Source organism: Pecten maximus, chromosome 11 (genome assembly GCF_902652985.1).
Source record: "Pecten maximus chromosome 11, xPecMax1.1, whole genome shotgun sequence".
Taxonomy (NCBI): domain Eukaryota; kingdom Metazoa; phylum Mollusca; class Bivalvia; order Pectinida; family Pectinidae; genus Pecten; species Pecten maximus.
In genome coordinates, this window is record NC_047025.1 from 6,997,098 (window position 1) to 7,019,608 (window position 22,511).

General features: G+C 36.9%; 1 protein-coding gene across 1 annotated transcript in view; it reads left to right on the top strand.

Moving 5' to 3' along the window:
• Window positions 1–22,511, top strand: part of LOC117337801 (macrophage mannose receptor 1-like) — a 52,442-nt gene that overhangs the window by 14,124 nt on the left and 15,807 nt on the right. The window contains exons 11-30 of the mRNA XM_033898920.1: window positions 1,281–1,413; window positions 1,785–1,867; window positions 2,253–2,378; window positions 3,460–3,648; window positions 5,022–5,097; window positions 5,917–6,023; window positions 6,224–6,340; window positions 7,178–7,291; window positions 7,651–7,707; window positions 8,353–8,532; window positions 15,373–15,497; window positions 16,488–16,608; window positions 16,897–17,054; window positions 17,314–17,430; window positions 18,619–18,734; window positions 19,241–19,389; window positions 19,851–20,059; window positions 21,053–21,177; window positions 21,513–21,562; window positions 22,274–22,441. Coding sequence (XP_033754811.1) covers window positions 1,281–1,413; window positions 1,785–1,867; window positions 2,253–2,378; window positions 3,460–3,648; window positions 5,022–5,097; window positions 5,917–6,023; window positions 6,224–6,340; window positions 7,178–7,291; window positions 7,651–7,707; window positions 8,353–8,532; window positions 15,373–15,497; window positions 16,488–16,608; window positions 16,897–17,054; window positions 17,314–17,430; window positions 18,619–18,734; window positions 19,241–19,389; window positions 19,851–20,059; window positions 21,053–21,177; window positions 21,513–21,562; window positions 22,274–22,441 — 2,520 coding nt within the window. The remainder of the gene's footprint in view (window positions 1–1,280; window positions 1,414–1,784; window positions 1,868–2,252; window positions 2,379–3,459; window positions 3,649–5,021; window positions 5,098–5,916; window positions 6,024–6,223; window positions 6,341–7,177; window positions 7,292–7,650; window positions 7,708–8,352; window positions 8,533–15,372; window positions 15,498–16,487; window positions 16,609–16,896; window positions 17,055–17,313; window positions 17,431–18,618; window positions 18,735–19,240; window positions 19,390–19,850; window positions 20,060–21,052; window positions 21,178–21,512; window positions 21,563–22,273; window positions 22,442–22,511) is intronic.

Genomic DNA, 22,511 nt, shown 5'->3' on the forward strand with positions numbered 1-22,511 from the left:
CAATAACCAAGAGTCCCAGAGGCCTAATATTTGGCCTGTAGCATGCTGGGGTGAAGGGCTCCCAAGTTTGTTCAAATGAATGACCTCGACTTTCATTCAAGGTCACAGGAGTCAAAAAGGCTAAAATCTTTAAACGACTTCTTCTCAATAACCAAGAGTCCCAGGGAGTTGATATTGGGTCTGTAGCATGCTGCGGTAAAGGGCTACCAATTTTGTTCAAATGAATGGCCTTGACCTTCATTCAAGGTCACAGGGGCCAAAAAGGCTAAAATCTTTAAACGACTTCTTCTCGATAACCAACAGTCCCAGAGACCTAATATTTGGCCTGTAGCATGCTGGGGTAAAGAGCTACCAAGTTTGTTCAAATGAATGACCTTGACTTTCATTCAAGGTCACAGGAGTCAAAAAGGCTAAAATCTTTAAACGACTTCTTCTCAATAACCAAGAGTCCCAGAGACCTAATATTTGGCCTGTAGCATGCTGGGGTGAAGGGCTACCAAGTTTGTTCAAATGAATGACCTTGACTTTCATTCAAGGTCACAGGAGTCAAAAAGGCTAAAATCTTTAAACGACTTCTTCTCAATAACCAAGAGTCCCAGAGAGTTGATATTGGGTCTGTAGCATGCTGGGGTAAAGGGCTACAAAGTTTGTTCAAATGAATGACCTTGACCTTCATTCAAGGTCACAGGGGTCAAAAAGGCTAAAATCTTTAAACAACTTCTTCTCAATAACCAAGAGTCCCAGGGAGTTGATATTGGGTCTGTAGCATGCTGGGGTAAAGGGCTACCAAGTTTGTTCAAATGAATGACCTTGACCTTCATTCAAGGTCACGTCGATCAAGTATGCTTAAATCTTTAAATGACTTTTAGTGAAAAGCCAAAGTGCAGAGAGACATTATATTGGTCCTGTAGCATGCTTTCAAATAACTGCAGGATCCATATATGAAAAGATCACTGCATTGCAGGTGAGCGATTTGGGCCCATTGGGCCCTTGTTATCTTTGTGACACTATTCATTCCTTAAGTAATTCCATGTGATAAGTTCGTAACTTACAGGAGACGCTAACTTTACCGGAACCCCAGTTCCAATACTACTTGTCCGATTTGAAGGATTTTCAAGGAGATCTGTATTTTTGGTCCTGTACTTCTGACCTCGTTTTGTCTATTTTGAGTTTGAATTACGTGAATTTAATGTAAATTTAATGTGAATTTCACGTGAAGGAACATTGCCTGTGTACTCTTAACCTTTCTTATTCATATTCATGTTCTGATACTTATCCAGGTATTTGTCCAAGCGGGTTTGACCAGCATCAGTCCAAATGTTACTTACCCGTATTGGCTCCGGACACGTGGTACAGCGCCAGTGCCTACTGTGCTGATCTGGTCAGCGGTGGACGCCTTCTGGACATTAGGAGGTAGGCACCGAATATAGGTCATCAGCATAGTAGTTTGAAGTTAAGGAGCAATTTACACTTCCTCATTACTTATATCAGTCTATTAAGTTGTCCAGAAGCTAAGAACCACCATATATATAACATATTTCTATCCGGCCATCCATATTGATTTTTCTGGTAAAAGCCCCAATCTGTAATGATAATCATGGTTCGTTGGAAAATTATTTTCTATACAGATTTATACAACTGATCCTTTTTACGATAAACATCTTTCATATGATAATTTGTCTTCAGATATGTAAAGTTTTAATCACACTTTTGTATATCTCGTAGTATTCTTGTTTTAACTAACAATGATAATCATGTATCGAAATCCATATTTTTCTAATTAGTTCAACAGAAAAGTCTTTTCTGATCAGCTATATGAGACAGGCGAAGAAACGTGGTATGGACAGAACGTGGATTGGTCTTTCGCGTAAGTCTTGTTTGTTTTTTGTTTTGTTTTTATCTTTGTGACACTATTCATTCCTTAAGTAATTCCATGTGATAAGTTCGTAACTTACAGGAGACGCTAACTTTACCGGAACATCAGTTCCAATACTACTTGTCCGATTTGAAGGATTTTCAAGGAGATCTGTATTTTTGGTCCTGTACTTCTGACCTCGTTTTGTCTATTTTGAGTTTGAATTACGTTTTCATTTTATGTCGGTACCTCCTGTTCTATTGACTTAACATAACGCTTTCCAAATGATGTCTAAAACCAGCATGACTTTATTGTGAAGCTTCTTTCAAAGTAAGAGAGGGATAACTCGACAAAAGTAACACTTGCATTCTTCATGTTTCTTTTTTCTTTTTAAAAGGTCGCAACAATGACGGCTCATGGACGTGGACCCAGAACGAGATGGATCAGCTTACGTACTTTAACTGGGCCGCTGGAGCATCTAGCAGAAGTTCCTCTGGGCTCACATGCGTGTATATGTACACAGGTTAGTACGAAATTGACAAAATGAGTTGAAAATACTGTACTTTTGGTTATCTGGTTGTTCCGTAGACACCATCCAGGTTCTCGTTTTATAGTAAGGATATGACTTCATCCGATTTCCCCCAGATTTAAATTGCCGGTGCCGTCCATGTGGCGAAGACGCTTACTTTTCCTAAACCATTGGTCTTATTTCTGTTGTGCTTTTCAAAGAGTCTCGATATCTATTTATATTCATATTTGTTCATATTTCGCCCATTTATCGATTTTGAATTGAACGGTTTCAATTACATGTCGATATGCTGTTTTTTCTTCATTTTTATTTTCTTTTATTAATTTATTTACATGTATATATTTATTTATTTTTCAGTTCCTGTTAGCTAGGATTGTCTGTTTGTTTTTACACAAGTATGATATCTCATGAGAGTTGATATATCAACCAGCTCCTGAAGTTGGAACAATAACCTGTTATTCTATACATGTATTTCAGCGATTGTTTTTTGACGGTTAATTAAACATTTTCAAAAAGACGCACGTATTTAATATGATATTATGAATAACAAATTGAATTTGATATATTCTGAATTCTTATTGAGGGTCTTCCTTCTGAGCCACGTAGGATTAATATTACATTTAGCAAACCAAAGTTGTCACTTTCCACTTTGGAATTCGATCGTTTCCTTTTCCGCCATATTTCCGTCTGTTTCTTGCTGAACACCTACCAACTACGATTGTTGCGTGAACATTGAATCTCGAACGAACAATCTTTCGTTGCCCTGCTTACGCCTTGAACGCCTGCCGCTTTTCTTTGCTTTCGTACAGATAATGAATCATTTTGGTTTGGTGGCACATTAGTTTCGGGTGTTGATTTTTTGCTTTTCTGTCTTTGTGTCCCTAGTTTGCTACGTCGCTCTGAACTGTACAGACTATGTGGTGTTTGCTGTTGGTTTAAATCCAAACAGTCCGAATGCATGTTGCCAAATATATCACGGTTAAATACGGGGAGTCATAACATGAAATTTGCAAACTCTTATTAGGTGCATAAAAGAAAATCCTTGAAACCTCATTTTGGATATCATTTTTTTTAGATGACAGTAACGGTAAATGGAGATCAGATTTAGATTGTGAACAAAACATTCCATATGTATGTGTGACGAGCGTGGGCCGGGCACTGATGACCACCACCACTACAACTACAACTACCACTACAACGACGCCGACGCCGACGCCAGCGCCAACAAGCGACGTCCCTATACAGACGCCTCAACCAAGACCAGGTAACTAACGCTATGCCGATGGCTTGAACTAATGCTAGTGATGTTTGACACATTCTCGGCAGATCATTTTGCTCATTAGAATTTGATATGGTCACGTGTATACATATAACATCTTAATTGATGCACAGACGCTATATATCACAGTATACGAGTCCTTGGCTTCAGAATGACTTTTCATATAAAATCATATTTTGATTTGTGATTTTGGCTTTTTAAAATCTAAATTTACATAAAAAGATGAATTTGTGATCGACAAGTTTTGTTTGTTTGTTTTTATTAGAAATGGTATTTTTATTGTTGGTTCAAATTTTCGCGTTTCTATGAAAAGGTTGATATTATTACTGTTCGTAAATGTTATTGTATGGACCAAAATGTTTTTTTTTTATTGATATTTGTTTTCAATGTTTCAATTTATTTATTTCGGTTTATTGTATCACTGAAAACAATGCAAACTAGAACTCTAAGAGAGTTAGAATCAATAAAGGTATAGGAGTCACTGAGAGCAATTCTGGAACAAAATAATATGCTGATGTGCGTATTCATTAAATCAAGTTATCTGAGGAATACACAGCGGAGCATCGTTCGTCGGTGTCGATAAAACACAAGATGAAATGCCATCTTTAAACCTACCTCCGTTGTATTAAGTTCCCGAATGGACATCAGATGTAAACTGAATACGAAAAAACGCCTAACGGCCATAGGGACCAGGGTTATTTTACTGTTGCTATAGAACCGTAATTGCACTATTCCGATGCAGAATGGCCATTCTTAAAGATTATATATCTCGGGTCCCAGTGCTAGCACGATAAGATATCGGTCAGCTTGCCTGTAATATGTCACTTGATATTTTCCGCCAGACATTTGACATTTGTGGTTTAAGTGGTCACAATAAAAATAATTTAAACTAAATCTTTTCTTATATATTCCCAGGAATCGGTGAAGAATACCATAATGAAAAAATAATTTAGTCTTGCTTAGAATGATTTGAATATAATGTTAACTGCCATGTTGTAGTTATTGGATAATTAGAATACACCACAGTTACTTGTATATTGAGCCTTACAGTCAAAATGGTTATAATTCAAATAAACATTCTGACAATATGTTTATATGGACAATCTGAGGGATCAGGATAGATAGCAATATAGTTCTATTTGTCATTTTAGCGTTACGAAATATTTCAAAGGTTACAAAGCACAAATCGCCTAAAATTCGGCTTGTAAACTATGTGGATTATCATGAAGACCAAATTAAATGAGTCTTGACCTAACAGTATAAAGTTCGTAAAATTTGACATTGGCGGGGAAATAAGATACAACTTTGAAATCTGTCATTCTGATTAATATTAATACAATATTGGTTCACGTTTTCAGTCCCAACACTAGCACCAAAACCAACTACAAGTTCAACGACGTTACTACCCACGACTTTTGCCGACAGATCCACCAGGTATTATAGACACATGTTCCGTACCACTAAGTAGATTCTGTAATACTGCCACCACAAAAACTTGTTTGGTGACTATACTAACAATGGTGATGATTTTAAGGTAACACTGTATTGAACCTAGATGATATAGTCAAAAGCGACAAATATGTTCAGATGAAAGATAAATGCCAAACGGAGTGATATATTGATTAAATATTTGGTCTTCGCGACTTTTGCAATGTTAGTTTTTTTTAATTGGCAGTTTTTATATTTGGAAGACGGAAACCCTTCCGGAACATCGTGTCTAATTCTAATTGATGACCTCGTGTTACTGATTTTTAGTTTGAAAAACAGTTTTCTTTACCTGTAGGTATTCTCTGTTGGTTTTGTAACTAATATACTGAATTTCATAACAATGTATGTTCGAATAATGAATAAGAATGGCATGGACCTACTATGTAACGTTATAATGTGTTGGAATTCAACTATATTTGAAATATCAAAGGCATCATGACGAAATAAACCATTCTATTTTCTAATCATTTAGTATGGCCATCAACTGAATTATACTAGTGTTAAAAGGATATAGCTTAACCTCGTAGTGTTGAAAGTATGTCAACAGCAACTTTGTCTGAAATTCTGTAGTGAAATCACAAGTGATACATTGTATATGAAGTACAGCCTTATGTACTACTCAAATTTATACCATTAAGACAATAAGTAAAAATTTGACTATTAACTGATGAATAATTAGCCTAATATTTGGTCTTCTCAGTGACATGGAGTCCAAGGTGTGGTCCATTTTGGGAGGAAGCTCATTATTCAGGATTTTGTTACCAGTTCAACGACGAAAAAGCGAACTTGGATTACTGCTGAAAATCACTGCAAAGCCGCTGGGGGCCACCTTCTCAGCATTCGTGGGGCACATGAGCAGTTTTATATAGCAGGTGAGAAGTTTAAGCTATGGTCGTAATTTGTGTTAACACGCCTACTCACTCATCGAGATATCTATTATCATGCTTTTTTGACAGTTTTAACAGTGATTGACGCAGTGTAATACACATTTGATTAATTATATGCTTGATATAAACTATGAAATCTATATAACTTTGGTGTCTCTTAATGACATAATATATTGCTATAACAGGTAGAATTCGTTCGATGAGATCGAGCAATCTCTGGATTAGCGCTAATAGTAGGAATGACGAGGCAGGCTGGGAATGGTCAGATGGGTCACCGTTTGGTTTTATTAACTGGGAGCCAGGTAAGTCGGATGATATTCCGTGTGTACCACGTATGTAGAGTGGAACATAACGCAAAATCGTTCCACACAAACTTGTGATATCATCGTCAGATGATCGTATCAGCAATTAGGGAATTTTTCACCTCAGGAGTCGAAAAGCAAAACCTTGGTTTAATGGTTTACAAAAGGTACTTCAAAGTTGAAATGTATCATCGCAGATGGCAGTTGATAGAAAACCTATTAATGCCAGAAGAAATTAACGCTAGTTTAGGCAATGTTGACCTCTATGCTATCAACATGGTTGCAGTTAATTTTCTTAAGAAAATTAAACGAATTACAAATATTCCGTTTAGCTTAATTATGATTAAGTCAAATTCTTTCGAAGGGAAAATCGCGAAAATATCATTTCCTCTTAAATGTGTACATTTACGGTATGTTAATGGTCATTAACATTATGCATATAAACTACTAAATGTGATATAATGGAGTACATTAACTATGACTTGTTTCACGCTTTACAAAAGTATAAATTGCATGTAGGTCTTCTTTGTAAATAGTATATTGAAATAAAGCTACAATTAATTATTTTAAAGAGAAACAATCAGAAATATTTTATGTTTGAAATGAAACAGATTTCATATTTTTAAAAGACCTTCAGTTCACACCTGCCAAAAAAATCATGAATACAAAATGTTCTGTTTTATGCCTATATCGACCTTATACTTTATAATGTCACTTTTACACAAATTTTACTCTAGATGAATTGTTATGCTAACGCCGCATTAAACTAGTGACTTACCAATTTTGTTTGATGTACCGGATGATTCCCATTTCAATCAATCAATTATTACGTCACAGGTCAACCGGACAGCAGTGATAACTCTGAAGACTGTGTTAGTCTGATTGTCAAGACATCGAGATGGGAAGACAACTCTTGCAATGAGAAAAATGGATTTATCTGCAAGAAATATGGTGATAAATTTAATTCGACATGTCAATGCATCCCATTTAACAAGAAAATACTATTATTTTATACTATGTAAACGCAATGTTTTAGCTGCAAGAATATCACCTATAAAATTTCTTTCTTTTCATTAAATGTATGTATTGTATTTACAATTTCTTAAAAAAACAATTGTCGTTCTATTGGAGTGATCTTTGAATTACCTTCTTTATTTTTTAAAGAATTCACTTAAGATTTTCGGTTATTGATTTCATTTCACGCCAATATTGTTTAAACAAACCCCAGTTTTTCGTCTCGATTGTCAACAAGCCTTATTGCATTATACACGTTAGTAATCTAATACCTATTTACATTTCACGGATATTAGCTGTGCCCCCATCTACTATCCAGCCAAAAAGCCCGACCATTGGACCCATTCCTGGTGGTAAGTGTCGCCCATTTCAAATATTTCAAAGTATTTTGAAGTATGATACAGCAAAGTGAAGTTATTCTACTATTTTATTCTTTCTCAACTAACCTTTCTGTAGGTATGGCGTGACGAGTGTTACGTTACCACGGCCAGGGCAGAATAAAACATTTGCCTTGTCTTTGTTATAGGATATCATTCACCATTTTGTTTACCTCAATTTGTTTTACAAGGCACAAAAATGTCTGGATTAGGTCTATTCCGGGTTGATTACATTGTATATGATTATAAACAAAAAAAAAAAGTTTTGAGCTTACCTTTGCCCTAGATAAGGGATACCCCTCCAAGCGCTCCGCCATACAAATCTCAAGCCAGGTTTTTTTTTCTTTTTTTTTACGTAGAGATGACCAAGATAGGTAAACCGAAACAGTGAAAATAATAACAAAGAAAACGGGTTATTTGTCATTTAAACAAAACTTTCCAGCGCTAAATTAGCATTTGCATACACTTTTGTAAACACATGTACCAAAAGTAATTAGCACTATGAATATTCACTTTCCGTGAAACCAACAAAAACGTTTCAACATAATCAAGGAAATGCGAAATCATTATGAACACAAAGCACATACTCTACCCTCCATTTCTTGTCGGTTAATTTTTCAGACGATCAGTATTATGGATGTCCGGCTGGATGGAAATCCTATCAACACTCTTGTTTCATGGTGAAACGGACACGAAAAATATGGGTTGATGCACAGAATGATTGCCGTTCTATGGGCGGGGATCTCGCTACAATCAACAACGAAGATGAACAAAATTTTCTTGTTAGCCAGCTACCCAAATGTAAGTAGGTTTTACCTTGAGTGAGATCTCCTTCATTGTATAGTAGCTAAAGCATAATACACAAAAAACACAAGAAAAAAGCACTTTAAATAATAAATGACAAGCGATATAATATCTGTCGAGTTATTGAAATCAAGCCTTTATCATCAAGCTATTTCGTTCTGTCATGACTCGTCAGTGACGCAAGGGGCCCCTAAGGACTAAACAGTGTTAAAGCATGGAAGACCCTATTATATTTCAAACAAAATTAGGGGTTTTTTTGTGCAAACAATAAATATATATGTATAGGGATTCTATGATTTATATACTGATTGATTTTCAGGTGACAATGATATGATTGGGTTGCTTCAAACATTGTTTAGTTTTTTTAATTTACTTCTGTAGTCATTTGGAATTTTTATATCATACAGTATTTGTTATATATCAGTATGATAAAGTTTTATATTCGCTATTAGGCAAATCCTACACTACTAATTAATATTTAAAAGTGTTATGTCACGTCTTTTGCAAATGCCGTTGAGATTGCTAGGCGAAACCCCTGCTGTCGGACCCTGAGGGTTGGCGTTACCCTGTTTCTCACGTTTAAAATCGTACGAATAGTTACGACAGTTCAGAATATAAACGCGTATTTCATATTCTTAAGGAATTCCCAAAACACTAAAAATATTCATTCGATGATTAACAGCTGTTTAGGACCGTTTTGATTTCCCTGACTTTCCATCTGGAATTTCACACTCCAAGCATCACTTAAGAGTCCTAGACGGACGAACTAGCTTGATGATAAAGTTTCATACTTCAATTCCACTAAGAATATATTTCAAATTGGTCGTTACCGCGACCCATAGAATATATTCCTAGAAGAATTGCACCATAAAAGCATAGTTAACATAAATGTAAAATCCAATCCCTATATGAACTCAATGTTAAATCATATATTCTTTGCAATTAAATTAAAGTCTAATATTAAATATTAGGCAGGTTTACACAGCAGATATGGGGCCTGCCTGTCATCCAAACACAGTCAATTTAACATACTGCATGGCTTCACTTGAAGCTTTTGGAGATTTATGCTCCTCCTTGCTGACCAGTACAGGTCATGCCAAGGCTAAATAAACTGTGTCAAAGGACATCTCATGTCCGCTTGTCAACTGCACACATGTGCAAATATATACTCAAAGCACCTGCTAGTCTTTATGTTCTCTGTCTCTCAGATAAACAAACCTTATCAAAGCAACTTCCCAGTCTGAATGTAATGGGCACAGATAAGACTAGCATGCAGATATCATCTTGGGGGAATCTAATTACCCTTATCACCCAGTCTTGACTTAACAGTTACATCCTCAGCAAGACATTCTTCTAAAACACTCATCAGTTAAAGATATGTCAGGACGTGGAAAAGGTGAACCTCGTGGGCGCAAACGAAGGGCACCTGAAGACAGTAATGACACTCTTAATTCTGCTGTCAGTACGACAGGCGGTAATGACAGCAACTGGGACCCTAATAAGCCAGAAAACTGGACTATAGGTGAACTAAGGACACGACTGCTGGAGCAGAACATCAGACCACCATGTGGTTTTACAAAAACAATGCTGGTCAAACTGTACAAAGAAAATAATACCAGTGTTAGTGATGGTAACAGTGATGTTACGCCACCTACTGAGAATGACCTTACACAGCCTGGCTACCACAGCAGGAATCTCCCATCAAATGAGGCAATGAAGGCTCTACAAGCACATGTTACCAGGCTGGAGCAATTAATACTGTGCCAAAATACAGTAGCAGTCGGACAGGCCCCAGCTGTACCAGGTCATGTCCTGACTGCGACCTCAACAACCTCACCAACCTCACCGACCTTAGAGCCCCCAGCCGTAGCAGGAGGCATACCAAACAATTATGTGCCTCAGCCTGCTATCCTTCTACAACAGACAGGAATTTCATCAGAATCTCTGCCATCAATAGAAGTCGTACCTCAAGCCATACGCCAGCAGATAATAGAAGGTAAGGACGTCAACTTAGCTCTACTATTACTGCCATCTTATGACTATGATTGCACTCGCTACAATCGATTCACTGAAGTTGGGGGGCGTACTGTCCCGCTCCAAACAGACCCACGTCTATGTAAATCTCTCACCCTCGGAGAGTTTGTCAAGGCCTTCTCGATATACAGGAGCATCATGTGCGAATATTACCCTAATCGCAGACAGGAGCTAGACATCTACGAGCGAGACATAGTAGAACTAGCCACAACATACCCTGGTCCTGTATTCTATGAATACCATAAAGCTTTCGCCACTAGGGCCGCAGCACTATTACACCAGCGTGGCATTAAGGTCAACTGGGCGATTCGGGACAATCAACTTTACACCACGATATGTTCCGGATTTCGGAGTAACAGCTGCAAACTGTGCAACAACATGAATCATACCGAAGACTTCTGTCCTCTCATTTTGAATGGACTAGGATCATCAGCAAAAAACCATAAAGGAAACAATAGGAATGGGGACAGTAACACGGACAGTAAAGGAAGGACCAGGGTCATTCACCATGGTAAAGAGGTCTGCAACAATTACAAAGACCAAGATGGCTGTAACCGTGACAATTGCCCCTACCTTCACATTAAGAAATCTTCAATTAAATCTGCTAAAACACATAAAACCAACGAATCAGCTAAACAATGACAAAAGGCTAACCTCCAGGATTTCAAGGCGTCAACTCCTATCAATATAGCAGCACTGGAGAGAGAACTAGAAAACCACCCTGATAAGAACTTTGTGCAGTCTTTGATTTCTGGATTATCAGACGGCTTTGACACTGGAATGTCTGCATTACCAGAGACATCTCTAATCTGCAAGAACTTAAAAAGTGCCACTTCTGAACCAGACATCGTAGATGAACTTATAACTAGCGAAGAAATTCTTAATTGGCCCTTATACAGAACCCCCTTTTGATATATACAGGATTAACCCAATTGGAATAGCGACAGGGAAGTACTCTGACAAGAAACGTCTAATCGTGGACCTTTCTGCCCCCCATGACTCCGAAGGTAACAGCATCAACGAATTAATTGCTAAAGAGGAATACTCATTGTCGTACATTAGTGTTGATGACGCCATAAATCAAATCCAGCATACAGGAAGACACTCCAAGCTGTGTAAACTTGACATAACAGATGCCTTTAAACTTATACCTGTTTCTCCAAAACTCTGGCCTTTCTACGGTATATGCTGGAAACAACAGTACTATTTTTATACCAAACTCACTTTTGGGTGTCGTTCCAGTCCTAAGATCTTTGACCTTTTATCAACCGCTCTCTGTTGGATTTTATCAACTAACTATCAGATAGAATACATAATTCACTACCTGGATGACTTTCTTACAATCGACAGACCAAATGTGGTAGCTGAACGAACAATGGCAATTTTGTCCAAGGTTTTTACAGCACTCAATATTCCAGTGTCTCCTCACAAAACATTGGGTCCATCTGAGAGTTTAGAGTTTCTAGGAATCACTCTGGACACTAGTAACATGGAAGCACGCCTGCCGGCAAATAAAGTGCAGAGAATAACTCAAACAATCAAATCTTTCTGTAAACGCAAAAAGGTCACAAAGCGCGAACTATTAAGCCTTTTGGGACATATGAACTTTGCTAGTCGGGTGATCATTCAAGGACGCTCGTTTATATCTTATCTCTTAAATCTTGCCGCCTCAGTCAAACAGTTGCATCATCATGTACAACTTACTGGGGCCTGTCAGCAGGACTTATTTATGTGGTATACTTTCACAGATCAATGGAACGGAAATTCAGTCTTCCTCCAGGAGACGACAACATTAGCTCACGATATAAATCTCTACACAGATGCAGCCGGAGGAATTGGATTTGGTGCTTTTTATGACGGTCAGTGGTTCCACGGTCACTGGCCACATCAAATATCCTTGAACAGTTCTGAAATGTCAATTGCTTTCATGGAATTATATCCTATCGTACTGGCCTGTATGATATGGGGACACAAGTGGTCAGGTCTCAGAATTAGACTACACTGTGACAATCAAGCAACTGTTGATATCATCAGGAAAGGACGTTCTAAATGCGCTTATATCATGCCATTTATGCGACGTTTAACTTGGTGTACCTTTATCCACAACTTCGTTCTCACAGCCATGCATATTCCTGGAAAACAGAATAATATTGCTGATGCCTTATCTCGTTTCCAGATGGACCGGTTCCACGACTTGGCACCAGCAGCAAAGAAGAGCCAAAATCCCATTCCGGATTACGACAATGTGCCTCTATACTAGAACCAGCAGTGCGTGACCTATGGAATGCTGCAGTGGCTCATTCGACTAGAACTACCTACACATCAGGTGTTTCCTGTTTCAAGAACTTCATCCTCATGAATGGTATAAACGACCAAGCAAGTGTGTTTACCAACGTTACAGAAGAATTATTAATACTCTTCGTGACTCATTGTTATCATAACCTCAGATTGAAATATTCTACAATTAAGCTGTATTTATACGGAATTAAGTTCCATTGTACTATGCAGGGGCTCAGCAACCCGCTTGTGAAAACTCATGGGTTACCACTTTACCGACTCCAGACCATATTACGGGGATTAAAGAAACTACAGGGAACTCCGGTAAAACCTAGACTCCCCATAACTTTCAACATATTGTCTAAGTTATGCTCAGCATTTCACCAGGGTGTTTTCGATCCTGCCACAGACACTACTATGGAGGCTGCCTGCTGTGTGGCCTTCTTCGCATTCTTACGGTGCGGAGAATTCACATGCACCACTAACACATTTGATTCTTCAATTCACTTGTGTATCAGCGACATTCAAGTAGCACCGGACAGTAACAGCATGACATTGCGCCTCAAGGCGTCCAAAACCGACCCCTTTCGTCAAGGAGTCACCATTCACCTGTTCCGCACCCATCACCATGTATGTGCTGTAGCCGCTGTCGTCAGAATGCTAACAGAAAGATTCATGAATGGTTGTCGTCCTTCGGACCCCCTATTTTCCATTCATTCTGCTGCCTTGACTCGACATGTTTTCATTGACAAACTAAGACAGACCTTGATCCGACTAGGTCTAAATCATTCACTATACACAGGACATTCCTTCAGAATAGGAGCCGCAACTACTGCCGCCCAGTCAGATGTCCCCGATCACCTCATCAAAGTGCTTGGACGCTGGCAATCGGATAGCTACTGTCGATACATCCGTACCCCTCATCATATTCTCCGGAAAGCTCAAGCAGAAATGTGCAAGATTTCACCTGATACTTAGTAGCCTAGTGGCTGCCTTCTGTGTTCATAGGAGTCTAAGTGTGTACTCTTTATAGGGCGAGTATATCTATAATGAGTACTAATTATTCCACTGGATTAACATGTATATTGATGTGCTAATCTGTCATCATTCACACAGGATTTATGTGCATATTCCATTGGATTTATATGTGTGTAAATGTGCTTATCTGTCACCATTCAGATGGGATATATGTGTGTATTCGTTTAGGGCGAGTATATCTAAACGGTACTATTATGGCCCTCATACTCAACAACTAACAGAAACGAAGGTAACAGGACACATTCTGTAGCCATGCAGGCCAGCATTCTTGTAAGGATTACATCTGGACATTCCGAATTGGGATACAGAACCGAACTAAATGTTTACTAGTCATTGACATTAGTACCCTGTTTTTCTTTTACACCTAAGTACCTCTGAGGACAATAACTGTATTCGATACTGAGGCATTCTGCCAGAATTTGTCTATGACTTGCTGTATATCTTCTCAATTATGTCATATTCTCCCGGTGGCGCTGGGGATAAAGGTGTCTCATACCCTACATTCCCTCTTTGGGGTCCTCGTATCATCACATGCTTATAAACCATGTCTCTCATACTCCTTTGGGCCTATGGCAGTAAACTGACACCATGTAATAACATAATAACATGGACTATTAATGATGCCAGACTACTGCTATACACCACAAATCGGTCAATCCAACCCAGAACCAAGGGTTAGCTGGACTGCATACATCAACTCTATCTGGCCCAGGGTAAGACAGCAAGTCGAACCCCAAGCCTAAGTGATGTAACTCCCAACTCTTGCCGACTCCTGGACATTTGAGCGACCAGGCTATGGTACCCATGAGCTTCAGGTCAGCCATACCTCCAAGTCATGTTCTCAACGGGTTGTTGGCCATAGCTTTTCAGCACCATGCTCTTCAGCATTACGGGGTTCAAATAGCCCACGGCTATACCCCACCCGGTCCAAGGGAGGTAACTGCTAAGGTGATATGCACCCCTTATCTGCAAACTTTTTAATAAATACTGTAAATTTATCTTACATCGTTTGTTATTTTGTTGTGTAAACACAATGACATGTAAATAAATATGTTCATATGTATTTGACAGTAAGCACCAATATCACCAATAACTACACAGAACTACATGCTTCCTGGCATCATACTTTAAAACGATAAATTTCCATGAAGGTATTATTTTCGTGGGTTGTCTAAGCTCATAAACGTACATAATGTTTTAACTGTTGAAATGTGTCTTCACTTCCTAACGTTAGTGGACTATTGGGAACTATTGATGCAAGTTCATGAAAACAAATTGAATGTCAAATGATGTGAAAATATTTCATCTATTTGTTTTTCATCCAGAAATTTGGAAATACAATATAATTATCCAGATACATAATTGACATAAAAATCTAAATATTGAATTATATTTGTCGTTATGACATAGGTACACATTTCCAATAAAACAACTAATTAAAATGTACCAAAACTGAAAACATTAACGAAAACATATGTTTCTTTGTAGCGCATTGCTATAATTTGTTCCACAATGACACGCAATGTGATAAGTGGGCGGCACAAGGGGAGTGTTTAGCAAACCCTAGATGGATGGCTACACATTGTCATCTGGCCTGTAAAATCTGCATACAGGTAAGAAATTAGAAATTTTTGTTGGGCATGTGCATTGCTGCTCGATTATAAATTGGTAGTTTGTTAGGGTGGGCGATTGGAGCAGTGGAAACATATTTGCATTTTAAGTCGACTGAGGTTTGTTTCTTCTATCAGACGTGAAAAGGAACGAGGGTCACCGGCAGGACCACTTTGGGTTTTTTCTAGGGTACTCTGTTTCCTCCCACAGTAAGATCCCGGGGCGCGCTTCCATCCGGGCAACAAGAGTGCTTTTTACACGCTGTTTCGCAACTGTTGTAATATAACCTTTGAAAGTATATGTTTATGTTACTCTATTCTAATATTTGATTGGCTACATGTTATATATATCTATATATAGGATAATTGATTGAGTTTACATGTATCCATTACGCTGCTTGGTGTTGTATTGGTTGCTTTGGTACATTCCTAAAACATCTTGGATTGACTTCAAAACACTGTAATGATAATAATTCGGAGGTTTGTACACCGCTATGTCAAAGTAATATAGCCGTCTCAAAGCTGTTGCCAAATTATTAATCCGTGGTTATTGGGCCTTTAGCAACTAGTCAATGTCTTTCTGAACCCGCTGCTCAGCATACATCCGGAGCTGCCATTTCGGCGCGTAAACCTTCAATGTACCACTGAGTCGACTGGAACACAAGGGAGTAAAGTATTTTGTTCAAGGAAGCAATACAGCGCCCGTTCCAGGATCAAACTAGCGACCCATCGGTTGCGTAACCCTGCGTCCTACAACCAGTCTAACATGCTTTCACGAAGCGCAAACAATAACTATTGTTCTATTTTTATTCGAAATAAGAGGAGAAAACTCAAATATTACAGAAAATCTTACACCCCTATGATAGAATAAAAACAAAATGTCGTAGAGAGACACTCTGCCTTAAAACCATTAAACGTTATTTCTTTTACGAAATATTTTGTTAACAATTAATTTTGTGATACATTTTAGGAATTTTATTTTATTTTTCTCAGGATTGCAAAGATCTCTACAATACAATAGAATGTGCACGCTGGGCCAAAATCGGGGAATGTGATGTGAATCATGATTGGATGCTAAAGCAGTGTCCTCTGTCCTGTGGTATCTGTGATAGCGGTTAGTGTTTTATGGTTAATAACTGACTTTACAGCATTTGTTCTATCCTACTGACACACACATATAAACGGGATAAGTCAATAATAAGTTGGAAAACTTACTTGCTAATACCTTCGTTCTTTTATTCTTATTTGCAAAGAAAATGTTGTCTTAGTTAATTATCGACATTTAATATCTTAACATATATGCCGTAATAGATGTATGGGTTTGACTTAATCTCGCCTAAATCCATAACTAAAATTGATTACTTATTTCCTTTTCCGGTTGGTCACCTGCCTCATCACACAGTAATTTACGGGGGATTCTGGATTGGTCTAAATGATAGAGCAGATCACATGACCTTTCAATGGAGCGATGGAAGTAGAGTGAAATATACATACTGGTCGGAGAATGAGCCGAACAACTACGGAACAAAACGCGAGGAATGTGTCGGCGTATATTTACAGGTGAAAGTCTTGAATTTGTCCGAGAGCAGCTATTTAACCAACCTACAATACGACACAGTTATATAGAAAAATGGTAAAATTAGTAATCACCAATATGCATATCGATTATTTCCAATTGAATTTTAGTTTATTTTCAATCGAATTTTAGTTTATTATCAATTGCATTTTAGTATATTTGATATTTCCAGTTTGTATCTATATTATGATTTAGTTTACATTAAAGTTATATTCTTATTTATATTTTCAAATATGGCGTCAGGACGGAAAGTGGAACGATGCTCAGTGTGACAGTCTACTACCAGGATACGTTTGCCGCAAACAAAAAAGTCTCTTGCCAAAGACAACACCATCTCCCCTGGGAGTCGGCTGTATAAATGTAAGTTTATTAACATATCTTGTGATTCTCTTCTTTGTTAAGATGGTTGCCCATTACAAATCTCATAATCTCTCTTTATTTTTCCCTATTACATCTAGCATAAATATCTAAATAAACATCTCAGGACATATCATTTGATTCTCTTCTTTGTAACGGTTATTTCCCAATAACAATTTCCGCAATCTATCTTTTTTGTGATACACATATAAGAAATTTTTGGGGAAATCTGGTTGGTTTGCGAGTACAATGTATATTCATTTGAAAAGACTTCGGTATTTTTGTGAAGCTTATATACAATGAGGAGTGCAATGAAGGAGGTTGTAATAAAATCGACATACCTGTACGTTTACAATACAATGTACAATCGTATGTACACTTAGGGCTGGAGTGTACGAGATTGTAACCAAATTGAACGGTCATTCCGCCTACACTTTAATCTATGTATATTGAGAATTGGATGTCCGAATTTGTAATATAATCAGTAAGTCTTTTTGTCTACACTAAAGTCTATGTACGAAATTGTAATCAAATCGGCAAGTCGTTTGGTCTACACTATACTCTATGTATACTGCTGTGGTAATAGAGAGTGTACATACTAAGTCACATATACAGGTACAAAATGTACTTATACAAACATTGTAAGTTATTCACATGTCGCATTGAATGTTATCGATTACCACGAGTGTTATTGGAGAGCTATCGTAATTAGTGTGAATTGTAAACATTTTGTGTCCTATTCTTTGAAATTTTACACAAGTTTTTGTTTCATGAGTTTAAAGCAAGTGATATCTATCTATATTTACACAACCAAGGCAAGAACTGTTTAAACAATATTTTATTAAAATTCAAGTACTTACACACAAAATCACAATACAAATCATATTTACATATAGGAGTGGAAAACAAGCTAAAAGCTTATACTAATTCCTTTCCATGAATGTTTTATGATAAAAAAAGACTTGATTGCTTAAGGAAAATATATACTGGTGTCAATTTCCCTTTGCACAAATATATACTTACTCCCCCATTGCAGTTGCAGATTTAATTAGATATTGATTAAATTTGATCGTACTTTGCAGCAGAACACGCGCAAACGACATTTTAAATCAGAAGATATACCCAAGATTATTTATTTATTTATTTAATGATAATTATACGAAACCAACTTGTGATATTTTCTATTTTCAGGGAAGTATTGGATACAGTGCTTATTGTTACTCCTTCAACTACGATAACCAGTCTTGGAAAGATGCAGAGAATTCTTGTCAACAGGATGGGGGACACCTTGCTACTTTGAATGACAGGTTACTCTATCACTTGGATTATATGGTCAATTAGTGAATTTTGAAAATATATGGTCATATCGAATAAACGAAACAATAGAAATTAAAGGTCAAAGGCAAGTTAGAAAGAGTAAAGCGATATTAATTTTATAAATATTATTATGACGTCATAAAAGTATTTACATCCTTTGCCATGCATTGGCAATGTATACGGTTTATCTTATAACTTATATTACGATTGTTACAAAAAAGAACGAATTATGTTTTTCCATTTAATATACTAGTAACCATTTCATTGGACACTAAAAACTTACATCCGGGCCAAAGTGATTGATATAAGTGGATATAACTTACTTTACTACGGTGGCTGATTTGAGACGAAATTTAAGTTTTGATAGGTTTTGAAAGGACGAGAATTAAGATATTTGATTTTCGTCTTTTCGATACAACACAAACAAGGTTTCTATTGAAATTGAACTGGAACACCGTTCATTTGAGTTTCACCTTTGCCTGATATTATATTACAGATATGTGCAGTCTTTCATTGCTAGCCAAATAGTCGGAAAGAACGGTTCATTTTGGATAGGTTTGTCGGACCAGGATAATCCTGGAACATTTGTGTCATGGAACAGCGGTACCCAATTATCTTTCACGCACTGGGGAACCATGGATACAGGCTAGTATTTGAAACAGAAAAGCAGCATTGTAATGTTTAGAAGATGTGTGCACCATTGGATTTTAATTGAAAGTAGATGAGCAGACAGTGAATAGTTTAATTAGTTAAATACTAATGTAAATACGTACAAAATGTTGAAATCGCTACAGTTTTATATTTCAGAACGAAAACATTTAACATCATGTTGAACATATTCTGTAACAAAATAATGTTGTTATTGTTGTTGTAAATTATTTAATGAAGCACATCATTACATTAGATTGTTTAACGTACGCATTTACTCATTTGACAGACTGAAAAAAGGAAACAATTTGATCTTAGAATTATTATTTGAAATGAATTTACAGTTCAACATTACCTAAAAAGATGCGATAGTATTATAACACGTGTATTGGTCATGTGATTACAACACTTCCGCCTACGGCAGCTGCTGTGAATTATCATTTCATTTGTTGAAACAGGTAAGGAAGACGCAGCGTGCGTTGCTATGGCAACCAGACATCCGGTGGGTATGTGGATGAAGGAAGATTGTTTTAGGATGAGTTGGTATATCTGTGAATATCCAAGGACTGGTTTCACCACTACAACTACAACCACTGTTAGTACAACAACAGTCTCACCGCCTACATGTGCCGAAGGCTGGTATAACTTCACAGATAATTGCTACAAGGTAATACTTGTTATAAGGTAATACTTGTTTATAATAAATTCTTCTATGCCTCAAGCACAATGGGAAAACAAACTTGTGTATACACTCATCATTACGATGCTAATATTTTGGAGTTCTAATACTAATGCTGTGCAGTAGAAATGGTGATAGGATGGTGGTATCTTATGCATTAAAATCTTGACCGACATGATTTTGGGTCTATATCGAAGATACGGCGCGATTGCCTTATAGAAATCACTCTGTCCGTCCGTCTGTGCATCGGTCTGACCATCCAAAAAATTTGTTTCCGGCTGATTACTTAAGCGTTAATTGACCGATTTAAATGGAATTTAGTCAAGATGTTCAGTTATCAAAAAAATACATACTGAGGGCAGAAATCAAGGTCAAATGTAAAGGTCATCAGACCAAAAGGTTAAGGTCAATTTTATAAATGTATATTTTGATTTGATATTATTAAGCAATGTTGGTCGGAATTGAACAAGGCGTCAATTGATAAAAACCACCGGGTCAAAGGCCAAGATAATTTGACTGTCAGTGTAGGAGGTATTTAAGATTGAGATAAATCAAATCAAAGCTATAATGAGAGTATTATACAGGTATTAAAACGTCTGCCCGCCAAGATAATATGCAGGTGGACGGAAGTCACATGAACAAGATTCACATCATAGTACACGTATAATTGCGAATGTTTTTGAAGTTCTAATATCAGATATTTGTTAGTTAAAGTGTTGACTGGAATACGTGATCCTGAGCGGCAGGTCCCAAACTAGGACAGTATTTGTAACTTAACTTTGACATGAGTGTTTTAACATAATCACTGAAATATCCAGGTGCGCGATACAGGGCCTCTTGTTTCAATTTAAAATCGAATGTCTTTGTTCGTTAATGTGTCTATAAATGACTAAAACAATTTGATGTGAAGCTGTTTTAAATTATTCATTTTTATGTCCAGATTCGTTTATGAATAATTGTTTTTATTTTTTTCAACCATAGATTTTTACCGGAAGTGATAAGTTGCCATGGTTAAAAGCACGTTCCAAGTGTCGACAATATGGTGGGGATCTGCTAAGCGTTCACGGCATTGCCGAGGAAGATTTCATATTCGGAACGTTGATGACGTAAGCAATGTGTTCAAAAATTCAAAATTGAAAGTTTTTAAATAAAAAACAAAAACAAAAAAACGCAAAAATAAATATCAAGCGAATATCTATATATGCACTCAAATGTTTAGATGATTTCCTGCAGAATGTTCACAAGATTTATTTAACTTTCCTTTTTGGACATAAAATCTATCAGAAGGATGAGTTGCAGAAAATAAATTTATTTTATTTTCATTTTTGCATTGTGGTATTCACTGGAATTCATTTTAATTGCAGTAATCTATACATGTATTTGACGATTTTTATATTTTTAGAATTAAAATATCTTTTTGTTTTTCGTTTTTATTATATAGGCGATGGATGACCATTTGGAATGGACTGAATGACAGAGACTTCGAAACCGGTAGATACAATTATGATTTTATTATTCTATATTCCCGAATAGTTTTCTTCGAATAGCCTACACAAAATTTGGTTTGTATTATAAAGATTTTTCCAAATTAACCCTTAAACCCAGAATTTATTTCAACCTGGTATATAGATACGATAAAGTCAAAAATGGAATCGACTTAATATTTTACATTGTTCCTCCAGTTTTGAGATGTCCTTAAGCATTGAAACGTAAGAGCATATTACAATCTATTGTGAGTCTAATAGAAATAAAAGCATTTGAAATAATTACGATGTTAAGAATAGTTGTAATTGTATTAAACAATCATAACCGAATACATTTCAATTTATAGTTAACTGCATAAGGAAACATAGGATACACGGCAATGATGTATTAAACAGAGAAAATTTGACATGGTAGACATGCTTTTTCCCAGTTAATAACCCGTTTTCATTTTCTAGCATTAGGCTCTTTAACTTTTAATACCCGTGATTTCTGTTTTCTTTTATGTCTCGTATTATTCATGATATATGTCTTGCTCAATTTTGATGTCCCTGAATTCCCTTCTGGATTGCAACACGTTTGGCATCAAAATTGCTAGAAAAATATTCATGATTTGGTATGTATCATTTATGACTAAATTGATGCAATTTGTTTTTATGTTGTACAATCCTTTCACTGATGCCACTTAGCTTATAGCTTTGTACTGTTTTTTTTTCTCAGGATACACATGGTCGGACGGAACTCCTCTAGACTATACCAACTGGTATGTTGGTGAACCTAATGATGCCATGCACCAGGAGGACTGTGTGGAAATGCCTGCGTGGTCTCGCCAATGGAATGACAACAATTGCTACCTCGCTAAAGACTTTGTGTGTAAAATAAAGATAGGTTTGTTCTTTTAAATAAAACACCTTTTACTAGCTTTGTTGCGAACCAGAGATGTGACAGCTCATCACGA